Source organism: Thamnophis sirtalis, unplaced genomic scaffold, assembly GCF_051295495.1.
Source record: "Thamnophis sirtalis isolate CommonGarterSnake01/CBP01778 unplaced genomic scaffold, rThaSir2_p1.2 scaffold_7, whole genome shotgun sequence".
NCBI classification, from domain to species: domain Eukaryota; kingdom Metazoa; phylum Chordata; class Lepidosauria; order Squamata; family Natricidae; genus Thamnophis; species Thamnophis sirtalis.
The window spans coordinates 21,075,846-21,096,238 of NW_028261387.1; the positions used below are offsets into that span (position 1 = coordinate 21,075,846).

Consider the following 20,393-nt stretch of genomic DNA (forward strand, 5'->3'; position numbering starts at 1 on the left):
ACAACGGACATGACAGTAAATGTCCACTCTATATCCCATGTTAGGTAACAGCTAGAATTGTCAGACTTAATCTTGCTAGAGGTCTTTTTTTAATTGCAATTAAAAAAGAAACTGTAAGAGAAGATCTGCTTTTTGCTAAGCAGAGGAACCAAAGCTATACAAAGCAGTCCTTTCTTGGTGACCACAATTGTGACTGGCAACTCAACTGCTAAGCACTGTAGTTGCTAAATGGAAAAATCAGACAACTGCGATATGTTTATGACAGGGGTGACAAACTCAATTTCATTGAGGGCCGCATCAGGGTTGTGTTTGACCTCAAGAGGCCAGGGTAGGTGTGGCCAAGTCCATGTCACTCGGGTGATCAAATGCCACTTTTGCTAGTAGTTTGTTTTGCTGACACACTGCTATGTGCGGCCCTCCTGGACTTCATTTTCACTGGTAGAGTATTGCAGTAGGCCATCACAGTCGAAAATGGAGCTTGGGATGATCGTTTGGACTTTCTGAGCTCTGTTTTCACTGGCAGAGGCACCTCTGGCTGGTCCTTCACTGTTTCCAGAGTGGCTCCACAGGCAGATCAAAGCATCCCGTGGGCTGGATTCGGTTCACGGGCCTTGTGTTTGACACCCCTGGTTTATGACCTTACTTCCCCTTCAGTCATTAATTGGAGTGACACGGTCATTGGGTAGCAATTGGGATCGTGACTTACAATTTTACTTCCACCTTCTCCATTAACTCTGCTGACGCAAGCTGGTTGAAAATCACACAAATGGCAGTCATGACCAATGGATGATGCAGTGGACGTAAATGTGGAGACTGGTCATAAAGTAAAATTAAATAAACAAAATACAAGTAGTTCTCAACTGACAACAGTTCATTTAGTGACCAATGTTATAATAGCACTGAAAAAAGTGACTTATGACCATCTTCCCACACTTACAGCATCCCTTTGGTTACGTGATCAAAATTTGGACACTTGGTAACTAGCATGTATGAAGAGTGCAGTGCCCCAGAGTCATGTGATCACCTTTTGTGAACTTCTGACAAGTAGACTCAATGGAGAAGCCAGATTCACTGAATAACCATGTTACTAACTTAACAATTGCAGTGATTCACTTAACAACTGTGGCAAGGAAAGTCAGAAAATGGGGCAATTTGGGGTTCAATTGTGATCATATGTCTAGGATTAATTGTTGTGGGGAGGGGTTCACCACTGTTTGAACGATCACTTCATGAGGCCGTCAGTAAACAAGGACTCCCTGTATATATATATATATATGTGTGTGTGTGTGTGTGTGTGTGTGTGTGTGTGTGTGTCTGCTCAGCTGAGTTATGTCAAGAGGTGGCCAGTTCAAAATCACTCAGTGAATTCCAGTGGCTGAGGTTGGACTTGAACCCTGACTCCCCTAGTCCAACAGTTAATTACTTACTACATCATACTAGAGAGCTAACTAGACATCTTCAAGAAGCCTATAAGAATGCTGATATTGTTCTTTAGTCCCTGGCATTCATAGTACACAGTCTGTGAACATTTTGTTTAATTATCAGGAGTAACAATAGGTAGAAGTCTCATTATGAATACGCTTCATTGTTTGGAAAATCATCAAAGTATGTAGCCATTGCTACATGTATATTAAACAATAGCCCCTTTTAAGTATGGAACCTCCAAATACCAATCCCAGTTGTTTTCTTGAGATCACTATAAAACAGTTTTTTCTTCTTCTTATGGAGGTTTTTTATTTTTTATTGCTTTGTCCGGCTTATAGCCCTAAGATTTCCTAGTGGTCTCCCATCCCAGTATTAATGGAACCCAACTCTGTTTAATTTTTCAAGATCAGCCAGCGTATTCAGTGAAAAGAAACAATTCCTTTATTCTCTCTTGATTCATCTGACATTTCTAGTTCCAGGACCATGAGTCAAAAGGGAAATCTCTAACCTGGGTGGGATTCTATCCATCTCAACTATGTGCCTTTCTACAAATGCTTTTTTTTCTTTTTTTAACTAAGTTAAACGGGCTCAGCACTGAAACATTACCTTGAAGGAGAAAATACTTAAATTGGCCACACGTTGTATTTTAAAAGTAGGGCAGGTGAAAGAATCGCCTTTTGCACTGCATTCGGAATAAAGGTGTGCTTGGGATTTTCTCTGGTCCGTTTACCGACTTTTAAATGCATGCAGCGATTCTCCTTTGTATCCTTTCTTTCCAGCCTCTTTACTGCACTCTGTAGCTTTTTTGGAGGGAGGATGCAAATACCTTGGAGGCAGGCGCCTACCTCTGCGATTGTGGAAGCTGCACCCTGCGAGTGGTCACTTCCTCCCAGATTTCAGGGATCTAAGTTTAGAAGAGTCAAGCTCTTGATGACACGTCGGGCCTGATCCTTCCGTGGGGATCCTAAATAATTTCCATCTTCAGGGAGCGGCCGGCCAGCCTTTACCTTAACCCCGTCAGAGAGACTCCTAACACCATCAGCATTCACGTTTGAGCATAGAACCTCTAGGTATTCGCTCTAAGTCAAGTTGGAGCATTGCGCTAGGACAGTGCAAGCAGTTCGCTTCTGTTTCTCCCTCTCTCTCCCCCCATATACTAATCAGCGTCGGGTTACAGGAGCCCGGGGAACTGGCAACTGACAGAAACGGGCACTCGGCTTCCCCTATCAGCGCGGAGAGCCCGCGCAGTCTCCCAATTCATTGGGTCAAGGGAGACCTTTGCGCCCACCTCCTTCAAAGCATCACCACGTGGTCCTCCCTTAGCAACGCGAAGACCTGCGTTGATGCAGGAGGTTGGAGGGGGTGGGTGGGTGGGGGCGAGGTGAGGTGCGGGTTCCCCCCCTCCCTCCAGGGCATCAGTTGGGTGCGGGCTCTGGCTGGCACCGGGCGAGGCGAGGCGAAGCAGCGCAGCCTCCAGGTGCTGAGAATGAAGGTTCTCATTTAAAAAGCATCCAGCCTGTTAGCGCCCCAAAGCTGCCCTTTGGGTTTCCAGTGCATCCTCCCCACACCAAAAAGAGCTATTCTGTAAGCATGAATCATCCCCATTCTGGGTAAGTGAGAAGCTTCCAAATACTTGGGTGAGGGTGGATGGGATGAGATCAAAATCATCTCTTTGGATTGCTATCAGCCTATCTTGTCTCCTGAGCTGCTGGGTTATGAATTCATTTTCCGAAAGGAGAAAAAAACTACCTTTTTTCTGTCTGTGCCTCAGTAATCAGAAGCCTTTTCTCCCCAGTTACTGAAATGCCATTTCTTTACAAAGTGAACAGGCTGTGGATGACACAGGTCACTTCAACAGCTTGAGTTGTAGGTGCCCCCCCCCAAAATCCCACATTAAAGAGATGCTGTTTAGAGTATGATGTTTGGGACACCATAGGGTTTTCGACTAGGCTGAAGCTCATCCATCTTCTTCAGGCATAATGGAGTGGCAGGGAGCATGGAGAAATAATTTTAATTTGCAAAAATTGCATCTCAGAATGAAATGGTTACATTCTTTATTTTGGACAACCTGTTGGAATATAGATTTGGCAGCTCCTGCTAGTTCGTCAATGGAGTCTTTCAAGCACGGAGAGAAAAAATCTAATCTAAATCTCCTTGCTCTGATGAAGTTTTCGTTTGTTTAATGAACCATAGTAAACATTTTTTAAGAAAGTAGGTGAACAGCTCATGAGCTGGTCCTATTGCAAAACTTGTCCTGTTGTAGTTAATACAATCCCTTCTATTTCTTACCTTTCTGAAGGGGAAAAACAAATAAAATTAAATTAATACAAAACCTAAAGGCAGCCAACTTAAATTATTGTAAGTTTTATGCATTAGAAAGTTAATAACCTTGATGTTGAATGTTCATAGTAACACTGAAAGTTTTCTAATTAATTCTTGAGGGATTGCAAAATCAAATTTTAAGGAAATATGAAGCAACTTTAATACATTCACAACTAACAAAGTGCTGATGGCTAGAAAGTCTGAATTTCATCATGAAAAAGTGTGTGTGTGTGTGTGTGTGTGTGTGTGTGTCCACCTCTCTCTCTCTCTTAGCAGTTAAATCAAATATCCCACTGAAAAATAATAGTAAGATCCACATAGTGCACTAAATCAAAATTGCATTTATTTAGATTTATTAATCCCTAGTTTTCAAACCATTTATATTGTAACACTAGATATGGATCAGTCATAAACTGCCATTCTCATGCAATGCATCAGTGCATGTATACACAAATATACAAAGGGAGAGTAAAACATTTGTGTTTTCATGAATGGGAAAAAAAATTAGCGTAGGAGCTGTCATTTTTCGGTACAAGTCTTATCTCTTTCAGACTGCAGCAGAGCCCCGATTTTTTAAAAAAAATACTTCCTCATATAAAAAATACATCCATGCAGAAAAATAATGCATCATAGAAGCAATTGTCAGGACTGATGCAGCAAGAAGCAATAATAGCAACAGGACAAAATTGTCCTCCCATGTAATTATTACTAAACATGAATAATCCTTACATTGCATATATCAGTCTTGCTTAATATGATGGATATCCTCATGAATCTGGATTACAGTTCTCAATCAGAATGGCCATAAGCGACAGCGAATAGGAATGATAGAAATTGTAGTACATGTACCCAATACATTAAGCTGTGGAAGTGGAAATATACTCCTGCTGTGGCTTTCATATTCATCAGGTAGGCCTTTCTTTGCTGTTGACTTTGTTGGGGATTGCTTGTTATGACCTTGAAGGAGCAAAGTGATCAAACCAATATTTTGCTGTTTGCTTCTGATATTATATGCTGCCAGAAAACATTTTTTAGGAATTAAGCTTTCTAATTGACTTCTCCTCACATTATTGTATACAGTGAGAAAATAGTTGTTAGGAACTAATTCTAGCTTATTGTAGTCTGGATACTGATTGGCATTACTGCAGAGTTTGTTATCAAGTTCTGTGTCTCGCTTCTGTTCTTGGCTTCAAAGTTAGGCACATCCTTGAAAATATAGAAGAAACCATTACCCAGGAATATCAGGCCCCATAGATAAAGAAACCAGAGTAGGGAGTTTCCTGCCTCATAGATTCTGAATCCTGAAATTATTGGGCTGAATGAGCAACTTGACCAGAGAGGGAAACCGCTCCTACACAAGGCTATAGGAATGCTTCATTGATAAAGTGGACACAGACAGGGGACTGAACAAAGAACACTTTAAAGACCACGTTGGTAACAAACTTTTTTCTCTGATGGGGTAAACTTTGTTTCCAACGAGGTAAAATGTATATAATACTCTGAGCTACTCTCCCAAGGGTGTGACTATTCCTTACAGGCATTTTGTCTGTATGTTTTGGATATAGTATTCACCCAGTCTTTTTATTTGGCCATAAATAAAAAACGGTTACTTTTTGTATGCCTCATCTTGAGTCTCACTCCTTTGGCATCTCAGTGGCTCGGGGAAACTTCTGAGACCTTGCAACCTTGTAGGAGAGTTTCTGTAGGCTACCTTGGTTTTTCCTCTCGTTATCGTGATCGCCTCCAGCCATTGTTTTCTCCATCTACCGGGCCTTTCCCCTTCTCAGATCATCCTGCTAGCATTTCAATTTCCTTCTTACTGCAAGATCTCCTGACTGTAACCACAGCAATATTTGTTCACTACCTTCTCATTAATTTCTCTATGCCTCCTTTTCCTCGTTCCTTCTTCCTTCACACCTGTCTTCCAACTACGCTTCTACCAGTTCTTACCGTTGTCCTATTTATAATTGCCAACTTTCTTTAATCACCAAATGTCTATGTTCTTGCCCTTTTAACTTCTCCATCTTCCAGGATCTTTTCCAGCCTACCTTGAAAGTTAGTTCAGATTAACTAATTAGCACCTCTGTCACGGTGACTTTTTATTTTAGGCAGAGTAATAGCTTCACAGAGGTTGCATTGCAAATACCCTGTCAGTTTTGTCTCTGGAAGATAATATATTCATCAACATCCTGGTGCCCTTTTTCTATGTTAGGAATTTCATATCTGAAAGAACTATAAAAAAACATTTGCAAATGGAACATGGACATTTCAAAAGCATTTAAAAAAAAATAGGACATAAAGATTTCAAATTGTTGAGGGAAGGTATTTTTGATGTTTTTACAAACAGAGACTGCAAACAAAACTGATCCTAAACTCGTGAACCTGTCTTATGAATACAGGTAGCCCTTGAGTTATGTTTAATAACTGGTCTAAGTTAGAATGGATTCCCCAAAACTCTTTATGACCCAGTTCTGAAGTTACAACATCCAGGCCTCCCTTGCAGTTACATGATTGCATTCTGGGTGCTCTGACCTAGTGCTCATTTACGACTGTTTGCAATACCCCATGATCACAGGACTGATGTTTTATGAATTTTTTTTTCCTCCTCAGAAACTGGCATTTAGTTCAGGTTTTTTCTTCCTACATGAAATGTTTTATTGACTGGACTACATGCCATTTCAATTTCCAGTGATTCTGAGCAGCTTTCTTGGCCTTATGTTATAAAAAAAGATTAAAAACCATACTAATATATCTTATTCACAATATCGCCATATTATTTGCTGATGCACATTTTTCTTCTATTTCATCCATTACATCCAACTGATTCCTCTACCTTCTTATTCTGATAAATGTTCATGGAAACTGATCAAAGTTAGAAAACACAAATAGAAAACTAAAAAAACCCCCACAATTCAAATTAACAATAACCTTCATTCTAAAAATCTGTAATTATTAAAATCCTGGCTAAAAAGATTTGGCTTTTTCTAATCACTTCGTGGGAGCCAAACACCACGACTGGTTTCACTGAATCAAGCAGAACTGAAAGTGAGCCAGATCACAAGAATTCCAAAAGCTATCTATCTCATATTAAGGAGTCTGGGCAGCTACAGAAGGCTCCCCCACAAGCAATAAGAAGTTAGAAAACATAACAACAACAACAACAACAACAACGACAGCACCTGCTGTCATTCAAAAACCAGCCTATAGAAACAAAGCTCTTTTGCATTTAATTTTTCTTTATGCCTCATGGAGGGTACATTCTTGCCCCCCGATTTTGCATATGTTGGCCTGTTTCCATCTGCTCTTTAGTTTTGCAGTGGTCATATTTGTTTTTCACTAACTGTGCGAGAACTAAACACACCCAGCTTTGAGTACATTCCATTACCCAGAAGCAACACAAGGGAGGACCTTTTAATTCATATCACAAAGACCAGTCTTTTGCTAACAGAGGCATCTCCAAAGAGACCTGTCCTGTAGATCTTAAGAAGGTTGTAATAAGAGAGGCTGGCCTTAAACCCTTTAAAACAAATGCAATAGCAAGATTTTTAATTCTATCCTGTTAGCAATCAACACCAGGTAGTTTTTGTGGCTTTCACCTTCTTCTCTCATTTTTAACCCATTGCTATTTCTGGACAGGTTTTTTTTTTCTCTCTACATGAAATATTTTATTTACTATTCTTACATGCCATTTCATTTGTCAACGATTCTGAGCAGCTTCCTTGGCCTATGTCATAAAATAAGATTAAAAATTGTACTCTTCTATTTTACTCATAATTTTAGGCCAGGAACAATAGACATAGTTTAAAATGCGTAACAGAAGAAAAAATGATTCATGATCCGTGTTTTTCGAGAAGAAGGATAATGGCTAAAAAGGGAGGTATTAACTGAAGCTTTTCAAGAATAGCCTAACCCAGGAGTGTCTAACTCAAGGCCGGGGGCTGGATCCGGCCTGCAGGGTGCTTAGATCTGGCCCATGGGGGCCACCCTAAAAACAGTAAAGGACTGGCCTGCGGTGCCTCTGCCAGCGAAAACAGAGCTCAGGAGGGGAGATGCTACAGGAGACCATCGCAGCTGGAGCTCTGGAGACTGTTTTCACTGGCAGATTGCTTGGGCCACCACAGATACCCCCGACATGAGTGATGTCAAGTTGTCCATACCCACTCCGGCCACAACCACCCTGGCCCCCAAGGTCAAACTCAACCCTGATGCAGCCCTCAATGACATCGAGTTTGACACCCCTGCCTAACTTAATGGCATAGTTTTGCAAGCCATTGACTTCTTTTTTTATACCAATCAGCTGCTGGTAAAAATATTTTTTTTTATCAAAATGAAAAATCAATAGATAAAAGTGTATTATCACCTAAGATCAGCCATTTGCTAGCTCATGGGATTTTTCAAAATGCCTCTTTCAATAGTGACTTTTGATTTTGATTTTTCTCTTTTAGTCCTAATATATGTAAGCATATTTGATTGCTTACAATGTGAAAGATTCAGGGTCAGAAGTGTACCTGCTAAATGTCCTTAAAGATTTGTTTAGGTGTTTAATTTTGTAACTGAAAAAATTAGTAAAAAAGAGCCACTTGTGATTAATATAGGGTCCATAATCGACTATGGTTACAATAAATATGGGAGTGTTGGAATTTGGAACTCATACAGCGGGAGACACATCAATACAGATACATACTTGAGAGGAGTGTAGTTTAATCAGCACACTGCACAAGTACATGGGTGCACCTCGGTTCGCCCACATAACACCTATCCTCCGCGAGCTGCGCTGGCTACCTGTTGATCTCCGGGTGCGCTTCAAGGTGCTACTTACCACCCATAAAGCCCTCCATGGTAGTGGATCTGCGTACTTGAGAGACCGCCTCCTGCCAATTACCTCCCTGCGACCTATAAGATCACATAGATTGGGCCTCCTCCGAATACCATCCGCCAGTCAGTGCCGACTGGCAACTACACGGAGGAGGGCCTTTTCAGTAGCAGCTCTGACCCTTTGGAACGATCTCCCCGTGGAGATTCGTACCCTCACCACCGTCCAGACCTTCCACACAGCCCTTAAGACCTGGCTATCCCGTCAGGCCTGGGGATAAGATCACAATCTGTCCCCACCCGAATGAAGAATGAATGTTGTGTACTATTTTACTCTTATGTATTGTTTTATGTTTATTGTTTATACCCCCCTTCCCTATTTTATGTAAGCCGCCCTGAGTCCCCTCGGGGAAAAGGGTGGCCTATAAATATTAATAAAATAGAAAAAAAAATAGACTGATGGACATTAAGAAATTTTAGAGATCTATATATGTCTACCTTGGGGTCATGTACTTTGGATGTTTAGTTTTGTCAGGTGACCTCTATGGAGTTCTGCGACCCTTTTTCAACCACTGGTTGTAACACTTCATGCTACCTTTTAGAATTGAAGACTGTGTAAGTTAATTAGTCTCAGTGCCCACCCTTTTCCAAAGAAAGAAAAAAGTATCCTACAGATGACTAATTAATATTTCTCTTGCCTCCACTGAGTCATGTTGTCCATGCAATAACTTGGTATGTATCCTAAAGAAGAGTGTTTTCTAGCTACACTGAGACAATGTTGAGTAGCTAAGGTGAGTTTATGTGTTTTTAATCAGGGCAACCTGGTCTACCCAATTATGGGACAGAGCATACTGTTTCCACTTTAAATGCATAAAGTGTATAAAACATAAATTTAACACAAAAACAAGGTGAGTTTATATTTTTAAAATACATGTTTAAAAGCCTTCTCTTGTTAGTTGCCCCAAAGTATAAGGCCACACTTATACTTTGGGGCATTATTTATAATACATATACCTGAATTATCCAACCAAGCTGAATGGCAGAAAGCTCATAGCTGGAAAATGGTAGGATTTCTTCTCATAGAGCAGGGGTGTCAAACTCAATTCCATTTGAGGGCTGCATCAGGGTTGTGTTTGACCTCGTAGGGCTAGGGTGGGCATGGCCAGCTTGTTGGGGGTACCTGTGGTAACCTGAACTTTCTGCCAATGAAAATGGGCTCCAGAGCTCCATTTTCAATTGCGGTGACCTGCTGAAACCGTCTGCCAGAGAAAATGGTGCCTGGGAGGGCGGCCCACCTGAGCTCCATTTTTGCTGACAGAAGGACCATGGGACAGTCCTTTGCTGTTTCTAGAACAGCACCGTGACCAGATCTAAGGACCCCATCAACCGGATCGGCCCCTGGGCCTTGAGTTTGACATCCTTGCCATAGAGGATAGATAAACTCTGGAATTCACTTCCATTTGATGACGTGATGGGCATCACTTCTGACAGCTTTTGATTGTGTAGACAGATTGATTGAAGGATGAAACTATGGCTCCTAATCATATTGATGTCAAACTGCCTTCAGCGTCAAACAGCCTGGCCTTGAACTATAATGATTAAGAAGACCATTTTTTCCCCTTTGGTAGGCAGATTGAATTGAAAGGGGCTTTTGACTTGGACTAGCATGTTCCTTCATAGTAAATTTCTTCACATGCTCCCTCGCCTCACATAAAGGTGTTTTCATTCACTTATATCCTCAGGTATGATCAGTAAGTTTGTGGTAAACAAGTAGTGTTCCATTTGTGGCCAGGAACAGGTAACTAGGAAGAGGGTTGCTGCCTTCTGTTCTTTCCAGCAGTGTAAACATTATACCTGTACAATAGTTTGCTATTAGCATTTCTAAAAGAAAGCCTAGCCTAGGTTTTCAATAATTTGTACATGTTTGAGTGAATGGTATACAATTCATTACGTTGGTGGAAACTATATCTAGGCAGGCAGCAAATGATGTCATATTATCTGCCATTGTATTGGAATTCCTGAATGGCAGAAAAGCTAATTTGGTTTGAGGAGTTAAGCTCTCCTATGAACTGTGCTACCTCACTACTTTATTTTTGAAAAAAAGGAGCTGAATGCCAGGTCTGATTAGATCACCAAAGCTGATTAGATCTACCAAAGCTAGAAGTCTTGTGTTGCAAATGAGTTAGGTCAGTAGATCTTTGTACATGTCCGGTTTTTCTCTTGGATTTTATTGACATTTTGGTGATCTCGAAAAGACAGCGAAGTATTAACTCTGATGGCTTCTAGGGGAAAAAATAATTTTTAGGTGGCTTCAAAGAACCAAAACCCAAACTGTCAATGCCTGTCTTTCCATGATTAATTTAAAAATGAAACACTTCTGTGGAGAGGTGGAGACGTGCAAATATGTTGAGCAGCTGGCTTACAGGAGTACTGTAAATGGCTAGTTTGTTTTTCATAATCCTGAAGAATCTGCAGCCTCAGATTAGTTTGGTATCATCTTCACAATCTTTTTATTTTATTTTTCCATATCTCCATTCAGTTTGTACTTGTAATATATCAACAGCCAGGATTATTTTCATTTTCTTTCATGCTCAAAGATAACTTATGGGCTCCACCAACCATAAGGCCACTGACTTTTGTGCCCTCATTTTTCTGAAGTACATTATTACTTTCCAGTATAAATATCCAGGGCCTGACCTTGCTGCTTTCCAAGAATCAAACATGAACTAGCTTGTGGTTAGACAGCAACAAGATCAGTCTTTTACTTAGTTTCCAAGACTGTTCCTCATTATGCTTTCAGAACAGCATTACTGCTTTGCTGTAGTGCCTAGTTTAAACTCCCAGAATTCCCGGTTTAGTTAAGCGAAGCAGCCTTTACCAAAATATTTTTCCACAAATCCATAACATATCCTTTGGCTCTCTGATTCTCCTACTTTTAACTCTATATATAGGTTGTTCACTCTCTGAATGTGAACTGCTGCTCAATGGTAACAGTCAAACAAGAAATTTAGGGGATTATAAGAACTATTTTCACAGTGCCTTTTTAGAAGATACGTATCTTCTAAAAAAACAAAGAAAAACAGTTTTCTATTTCAGCAACACTTCCTTCCAGTCTTTCTTTGACAAACACTAATGTCTCAATTTTCCTCTTTCTCTAAAACTCTGAATTAGGACGATTAAGACTACAGGAGTTAGTACACCACAGAAGCAATTTTTGTGTTTTTTAACTAGTCTTTTCAATGTAAAGAATGAAACCTTGAGTGCTTGTTTGTCTTATTCTTTCCTTTTTTAGAGTAGCTAATGTGAAATCACAGTGGATAAATCTCCTGTATTTTAACTTGTTAGGTAGGCCATGAAATACTGAGAAGGAAGTAAGTAAAAGGATATTGGGTGAAGTATTCCACCCCCCCTCCCAAATTCATGCAGAACACCAGAGCCAGCAAAGCACACTAAATCAATATTTGGTATAATTACTGTAATCTGGCAGTTTCAGATGCAAATGCAAACAACAGGATAAAGAAAGTAACATAAAACAGTTGCTATAGCACCCGTGTTTAATCACCAGGCATAACACAGCAAACTAAATTATGTGTTTAAAGTTTAATTTATCTCGTGTAGGCTACCTGTGGGATTATTGTGAAACCAAAAATAAACTTCCTGTAATTCTTTTGCCTTTGTCTATGTTTTTATAAAGGGAATAGTTTATTCTTTTTTTTTTTTTTTTGCCTCTCACCATCTTTTTGTTTATTAAAACTAAATATCCTGATAGGATGTAATCTAGTTTCAAAGGCATAGGATTAATGCAGAATAAAAGAGCAGAAAAAAAATGATGATTCAGCCCATTGAGATGTTTACCATACGATTATGATATGCTAGTATCTCCTTGGTTGGCTTGATATCTAAAAGAGGTACTTCTTTAATCCCCCCCCTCCCAGTTTTTATCATTGTGGAGCACAGAAAACAGGAATATACGGTAAATACATGGTTTTAAATGTACTACATATGGACATAAGAGAGTTTACACTCAGTCATTGTAGCTGTTTTAAATATTAACTATAAATTATTTCTACTACTGTAATTATTCCCCCCCCTCCACACACACAAAATTTACAGCTAACAAGCTAAGCTGGGAATAGCTAACAGCCAATGCAGGAGTTTTTATATTAAATACAATAGCCTCATCAAATTATAGAGGACCTTTCCTAGCCTAACCCCTATTAGACAGAAGAGACTTTGATTCTCGTATTTTCTATCCAGCACATTGATATAGATGGTTGAAAGTATACGTCAGTTTAGCTGGGTTCTAGACTTGGGCAGAGCCACTTGTAATTCGGGGGGCGGGGCGGAGAGACTTTAACATCTATGCTATTGTGGATCCCTTTAACTTTCTATTTTTTAAAAAAAAAAATCTATATTCTCATACTCTGCTGCTGTGTTCACTTCAGGTTCCTTGCAAATTACAACAGCTTAACAGACAAGCATCTTGCAGGCTATTTCAGCAACACCAGGATAAGACGCCATCTGCGGAGGTCAGGACTGGTAGGTATGCAAATACTTCTTCGTTTCTCTAGATTTATCTTGCAAGCTTTCTTTTAAGGAGTTTAAAAAGACAGACACGATTCCCTCCAGTCTTACACCTTGTGAAATTGTTAGACAGTGAGTGGCACTGCATTATCCAAAGGACTAGCCGTATAATAATTTGAACTAAAGTCCTTTGTCCAAAACTATAATTCTGCCATGATTGAAGATTTTTCCTATTTTCCTCGCCTCTTAAATTTATTAAAATATGCTTGTTATTTTAATCAAATCTAGCCAAAACAGACCTGAGGCCTTGCCTGTATTGAAAATGCATGCCAATGCACTTTTATTACAGTTGTCATAAATCATTGTGACAGCACCCAAAGTTACCAATTAAGGTGACAGCATAATATAGTAACCAATATATATGAAGGCTGTAGCCCTAAGTTCATTTTTTAAGGAGTGTCCAACTGAATTTTGTGGGACTTCTGAGTAAGCATCCATAAGATTGTGCTGTATGGAAATTCTCACATATTTTCACCAAGGTAAGAATATGTATCTTCGTATATATGTATGTATACTATTTACCTGAGCTGTAAGATGAGTCATCATCGTGTTACCTGAGATAGTGGGAACCTGAAAAGGCCTAAGAAAGAGTTGAGGTGGGCAAATAACTGTTCAGCTGATTGTTTGCAAGGTTATTTTAATTGGAGTTAAATTCTGAGTAACTTTGGAAGCAGAATAGAAACCTAGAGATTCTATCACTGATATCGCTGTTACCCATTATTTCTATTGGGAGAATACAACTACAATCATTTCAGTGTTCCTAAGAATAAACCCCACCTCTGAGAAAACAGTCTGATGTCATATTGGGCTCTGATGTCACATTTAATTTTGGGGTACAGTCTGTTTCTCGTACAACAGCTTGTATCCATAGATGTCTGTTATAAGCCACCATGGCATCAAATTACAAGGTGTACATCATGTCATTGTATCATTGATGACACTTTCATAATTTTCATCAGTTACATCATGTCATGAAATGTGATACAAGTATGTAAGTCACAGTTATACCAAAATGTATATGTGTCACCATGTCCCCTTCCCTTCCCTTATTCCTGTGATGGAAGGAAGTAACAATCACCTGGAAATCTCATCTGACCAAAAACAGTTATGTAACTTGCTTCTGCCCATCTTTAAAACACACATGCTGTCATTGGCAGGTGCTGTCTTTTGTGTCAAAATGGAGGATAAGTGGGTCTATTGAAAAGCAGAGATGTTAGATTCAAATATTTCAACTGTTGTGGTAGTTATGTACTATGGAACAGGAACAACTAATAGAAATGATGTTTACTCCAATAGTGTATATTTGCTTTTGCTTAATTTATTTAATAAAACAGAACACAGAGAAAAGACCGAGAAAACTTTCAATAAAACAAAAGCAAAAATAATGCAAGATAAATTGTGTTTAAAAGAGTTTCTCATACATACGTATGAAATTCTTTATGTAACCGTTTCAATAGAATTGTTTTACAATTCTTTGTAATCGTCCATGCGTAATCTATGACTATAGGCAATTCATTCATAGGGTGAAAGTAACATCAGCTTCAATCCACTGAATAATTGGGGCTATAAATTTATCTTTCTAATGTTGAAGAACTAAACTCTTGGCATTAATAAGGGCACAGAGAATCCATTTCTGCTGCCAGCTGTCAATTCCCATGTTGCAAATATGCAGTTCAAAAGAACATGTACATACAAAAACATTAAACTGTATTTCAAAAATTAAATGATTGTAAATTACATCTTCCCAAAACAGAGTAACGCTAGGATAGTGCAAAACATGTCCTTTAATGAAGTATTCCAATCAGTGGTGGGTTTCAATTTTTTTTAGAACCTCTTCTGTAGGTGTGGCCTGCTTTGTGGGAGTGGCTTGCTGGCCATGTGACTGGGTGGGAGTGGCTTGAAAGTCATGTGACTGAGTGGGCGTGGCCAACTTGCAAAATGTGGTGAAACTCACTTAACAACGTTCTTGCTTAGCAACCAAATTGTTGGTCAGAAACTGTGGCATTTGAAGCATGCAAGTCTTAAAGCTGTCAAGTTACAAGACCCTTGCACCCCTAACCCTTCAGAAAATATCCCCCAGGGGTGTTCAAACTTGACAGCTTTAAGACTTGTGGACTTCAACTCCCAGAATTCCTCCTCCAATGATGTTGGCTCAGAAACTCTGGCACTGAAGCATGCAAGTCTTAAAGCTGTCAAGTTACAAGACCCTTGCACCCTTAACCCTTTAGAAAAAAACCCCAGGGGTGTTCAAACTTGACAGCTTTAAGACTTGTGGACTTCAACTCCCAGAATTCCTCCTCTCGCTCTTCATCTTGATGATGTGCGGATGGGCGGGGGGAGGGAGCTGGAACCGGTTCTAAATGGCACTGTAGATTATCGGAACCTCTTCTATAGAAGAGGTTAGAACTGGCAGGGACCCATCCCTGATTCCAATCTCATTAACAACATGATAATTTACTCACACTCCAATGTTAGACCTGTTGAATTTAATGAGTAGGATTAGTGAACTAAGTTCTGTACATTTAATATTGGGTGAAGATGAGAGGGAGAACAGATGAATTAGAGAATGTCTCAGAAACATAGAATCACCTGCAATCTCTTGTACATGCTCCTTGACACGCAGAGCTCAGCCTGCAGACATAAAAGCCAAATAGCTTGGCTTTTTTTTCCTTTTTGTCTCCGACCAATTGGGCTATTTTACAAATGTCTTTCTCCTTCAATTCTGTGAGAGGAAAAATATCTAAAGCAGCCCAAGAAGAATGGAAAAATGACTTATGCTTTCAATTCAGCAGATCCAAAATCTAATCACCTCAACTTTCAATAGTGTAAGTCTGTCATTCTAGGATGATGAAATGGTAGCCACAAACCTGGGTGACTTTATTGATTTATTTCATTTATATCCTGCCTTTTCTTTACTTTACTTCACTTCTTTACTTTACTTCATTTTACTTTACTTTTCTTTACTTCACTCAATTTTTATCCTCAAAACAGTTATGTCGGGAGGTAGATTAGACAGAGAGTATGTTATGGTCAGTGTCATTCAATGAGCTACAAGATTGAGTGGAGACTTGAACCTACGTTTTTGATCCCAGTTCAACCATTCTAGCCATTACTATCACATTGGTAAATTGAACTAATTCATGGGAGATAATCCAATCCTGAGGCTGTTCATATTCCTTTAAATACCAGTGACAAAATGCCTGTCAACGCTGGTTACTGGGGAACATAAATGAGAATGCACTCCTGTCCTGCTTGTGGCTTCCAGAAGTATTTGGTCAACCACTTTGAAATTAGAATGCTGGATTAGTTGTTAGATGGTTAGTTTGATCTGTTTTTATGATATTCCTCCCCTACCAGCTAAATCTAGTTCCTACCAGTAGAGGGCACTTTCATACCATCCTAACCCACTCAGTTGCTTCTCTGAAAGGACTAGGATGCTTCTCAGTATACCTTTAGACCATGACTCTCAGTGGACCTTAAACGGTTAATGAATGGGTTGCTGAACATCCTAGAAAACCCGTGTTTCATTACATGCCTAATAGTGCAGGAAGAAGTACAGAAATAGAAGCATCTGGAATATCCATTCTTTTGTACTGTTTCGCCCTTATGTTATAATCCTCTGCTTAGTGGAAGGATTGGGGGTTTCTTTTGCTTTATATTGCCATTTTTGCTTGTTCATAAAGTTAAGTGATCTTAACTTTCTCTGAGGGAAAAAAAAGCCTCAAGCCCAAACCACAATCAGTTAGAATTTTAGTTCAAGAATTGTGCTCTGCTCATCTGTGTCAGTAACGCAACAATATTCAGTCAAGAGTATGCATGCCTGTAGATAGGGAGCTAACTTTTTTAGTATCTTGAAATAACGTATTTCTCCTCCATTCCCTTAATAATACACTATGCCTACTGTGAGCAGATCATACTTTCCAATATCAGAAAAGAAAACCTCTTTTTTTACTCTTTGTCTTCCATTTTATTCAAGAAAGCCTATAAAGTGGGAACATGTAGCATTTAACCCTAGAATTCTATGCATGTTTATGCACATACATAGATACATAGCCATCATGTGACAGCATTTAGTTTGAGAGTAAACAACAGTAGGCAAAGAACAAAAAGAAGCATGAATTAGAAATCCAAGGAAACAAAAGATATGAGATAAGAAAAAGAATAAACGTAGTTTAGGCTAACTGACTATGCTTTCTGTATCTTTCTGTATCTATAAAATGTCTTGCTTCCAGCACATCTATGCACCGCTTCATATCTTGCCTTTCATTATTTAAACTCCTCACTGTCTCTTTTTGAGGAGTGGATCACCAATTGGTCTTCTTTTTGACTCATTCTTTCTTAATAGATTTGTTTGCAATTTGATGGTCATTCACTCTCTTGTCTATAATTAAGCTATCCAAATTTTTTCTAGTGGTCACTTGTATACTTGATCCACATTTGTCCAACACCCATTTTTTCTTGATGCTCTTTTTGGTTTACCAATAGAGGAGAACATTTGTAGCTCAGGGTTGAACTCGGGGTCCTTGGTGTATTCTGAGCTTGGTTGTTTTCTTGCAGACATTTCATTACCACACTGGGTAACATCATCAGTGCTAGAAGGGAGTTTGTTCTTCTGTTTGTATAAAGGTATACAGTTTGCCATGTCAATGTTGGTGGCCTTTTTGTTTTATTACTCGCCACTCATGTTCCTACTATCTTCAATTTATATTCAATATGTTTTTTCTGACAATTCAACTCTAACTACCAAAGTAGGCACAAGCACATTCTTCTATATAACTGTTTTTACTTCCTTTAACATTATTTCCTCACTGTCCACTGCCTTTCTACAAATATTAAACATGTTCAGATTTTTCTGTTCATCTTCTCAGATTAAAATAGATATGCTGTTATCTTTGACAACGTTTAATGAGTTTCTGCTGACCAGGACAGAACAACAAGGATTTAAGGATTCATTTATAGATAAGAGATGAGATATGGGAATAAGAGATCATTTGTTGTATTTTTAGAGAAGGTGATAAGTTACTTAAATTGATTATACTTCTTGTGATGAAAGGGAAAGTCATTTCTTTATATATTTCTTTGCTTTTTCTTTTCTTTATTATTTATTTTTTCTTTTCTATTTTTCTTCTTTTCTTTATTTTTTCTTTTTTTCTTTTATGTTTTATTTTGTATTAGCTTTTTTTAAAAAAAATGTAGTATTTAATAAAATTGGAATGAAAAAAGAAAAGTACAGTATATGTATTCCCCTATCAATATATCTGTATCATCACTACTAGTATTTCTTTTAATTTATTGAGTAATATATTAAAAAAATCAAATGGACTTCTCTCACTCTTTTCAGTGTTGAAGTACCTACAAGCGTTTCATTTTTCTTCAAGTTTTTCTTCATATAGAGACCCATTCAAATTTCCCTCTCTCTCTCTCTCCCCTTTGGACATCAAATATTTTGATGAATATAGAAGACGACCAGGGTATTGACTATAAGTGTCACAATGCTTCTTTCATTGGTCTGACCCTTCTTATTTTTCCTGTAGATGCAACTGTCTGGAATATAATATACAACTGCCATCAATATATGAATTCTTATTGTTCTATAGTTTTATTCATTCATTTATTTTTTCATTCATTCATTCATTCATTTATTCATTCATGCTCTCTTAAATTCTAACTTTCAGCCTCCATTACGGCATGATTGTCACCAAGTAGGCTCATAATTATTGACTTCCACTGCATATCATACTTTAGGTCAGTGATGGCTAACCTTTTTGTCGTGTGCCAAAAGCGCACACACCCATAATGTAATGGGTGTATGCCCCTCGCACCTCCTGTACATGCACTCCCTGCCCCCGCAAATGAGCACGTGACCCTCCCATGTGTGCATAACCCCTGTGCTCGCCTCCTGCACATATGCACACATCTCCTGCATGCGCCCCACCCCCACGCTTGCAAGGCAGAGACCCAAAAACCAACTGGCCGGTGGAAGGCACGCATACATGTGTGGTGAAGCTGAGCTGGAGCACCGGTTCATATGCCCTCAGCGAAGGCTCTGTGTGCCAACAGAGAAGGCATCATGTGGTGTATTGACAGTCATCCAAGATGTATATTTACTTAAAAGTATATCCTGCAGAGTTGAATGGAATTTGTTATTTATTATATGTACCTGGGGTTGTAATTTAATCTAGTGGGATCTCCATGCAGACACTCAGTTTATATATTTTGTTCCGAAGTGCTTTTACACAAAGGCAATCTTAAATTTCAAAGGTGGGGGCAGTTTTCTAGTGTATTAAAACAACCATGGAACTTTTGGTGGGTGTCAGTTTGTTGTATAGGAAACAGGAAAAAAAGATAAAATAAGAATCCAATAGATAATTTCGGAAATAAAGAATAGTAGACTGCTTGGTCAAAAGGCATTCAAATAGAAGCCATTTAGAGGAGAATCATGCCACCAAATGAGCCACTTAGCATTTTCAAGTGACATTTGAAGCTAAATAAGCCTGTTCTATGCTCAAGATGTCTAACACACTGAGAATGACTGATGAAGAAGTATTAATGGAATTTGAAGCTTTGTTCCATCTTAATAAACGTGGCTCACTATCAATAATACAGCAGCAACCTATTTTAATGCTATGGGAGACCTTTTGGTGACATGGATTGATTAGGTTCTATGTAGACTTGCTATCTTGGCACAAAGCTCAGGCTTTTAGCATAGTTACATTAAATCATTTCTACCCATGAATGGCACCAACTAGAAAGCTTAATATTAAGCTATTTTTTACTAGGCTGCTGTTCCATACTTTTTTCAGGCATGATTTGTTCTCGAGTGGCTTCATAAATCTGGTATGTCAAGGCATGTTTCCAGTTGATAATTGGAAGGCAACTCTTCAATGCTTGAAAAGATGTGTGTTTTGAAAAGGATACCAAAATTGAACTCCAGCAATTAAGCATTTGGATTTCGAATGGTATTATGCCGACTTTGCAAACCGTTTAGAGAGGGCCATAAAGCACTGTGAAGTGGTATATAAGTCTAGGTGCTATTGCTAATATTATTAAATCCAGAAAGCCAGTTCAACTCCCTATACCACAGACTTGGAAAAGAAAAAGGAGGGTGTTGGGAAGAGAAAGGGTATTCCCATCAACTACATGCATTGACATTGCCCACTAAACAGTCTATTAGTTTATCTCTCTGGATATATGTGGTCTGTGATGAAAAAGTCCATCCTTGCTGTAAAGCAAGCAAAACTTTATATGAG

General features: G+C 38.9%; 1 protein-coding gene across 3 annotated transcripts in view; it reads left to right on the plus strand.

The window, feature by feature from the left end:
• Positions 1-2,806: 2,806 nt before the first annotated feature.
• The window catches only part of ERICH3 (glutamate rich 3), a 77,138-nt gene continuing 59,551 nt past the window's right edge, over positions 2,807-20,393 (plus strand). For 2 of the 3 annotated variants that reach the window (XM_087719460.1, XM_087719461.1), the window contains exons 1-2: positions 2,807-3,035; positions 13,005-13,098. In XM_087719460.1, coding sequence (XP_087575586.1) covers positions 3,016-3,035; positions 13,005-13,098 — 114 coding nt within the window. In that variant the 5' untranslated portion in view covers positions 2,807-3,015. Of the gene's footprint in view, positions 3,036-13,003; positions 13,103-20,393 lie in introns of those variants that run through there. The other variant, XM_087719464.1, reaches the window with a different exon arrangement.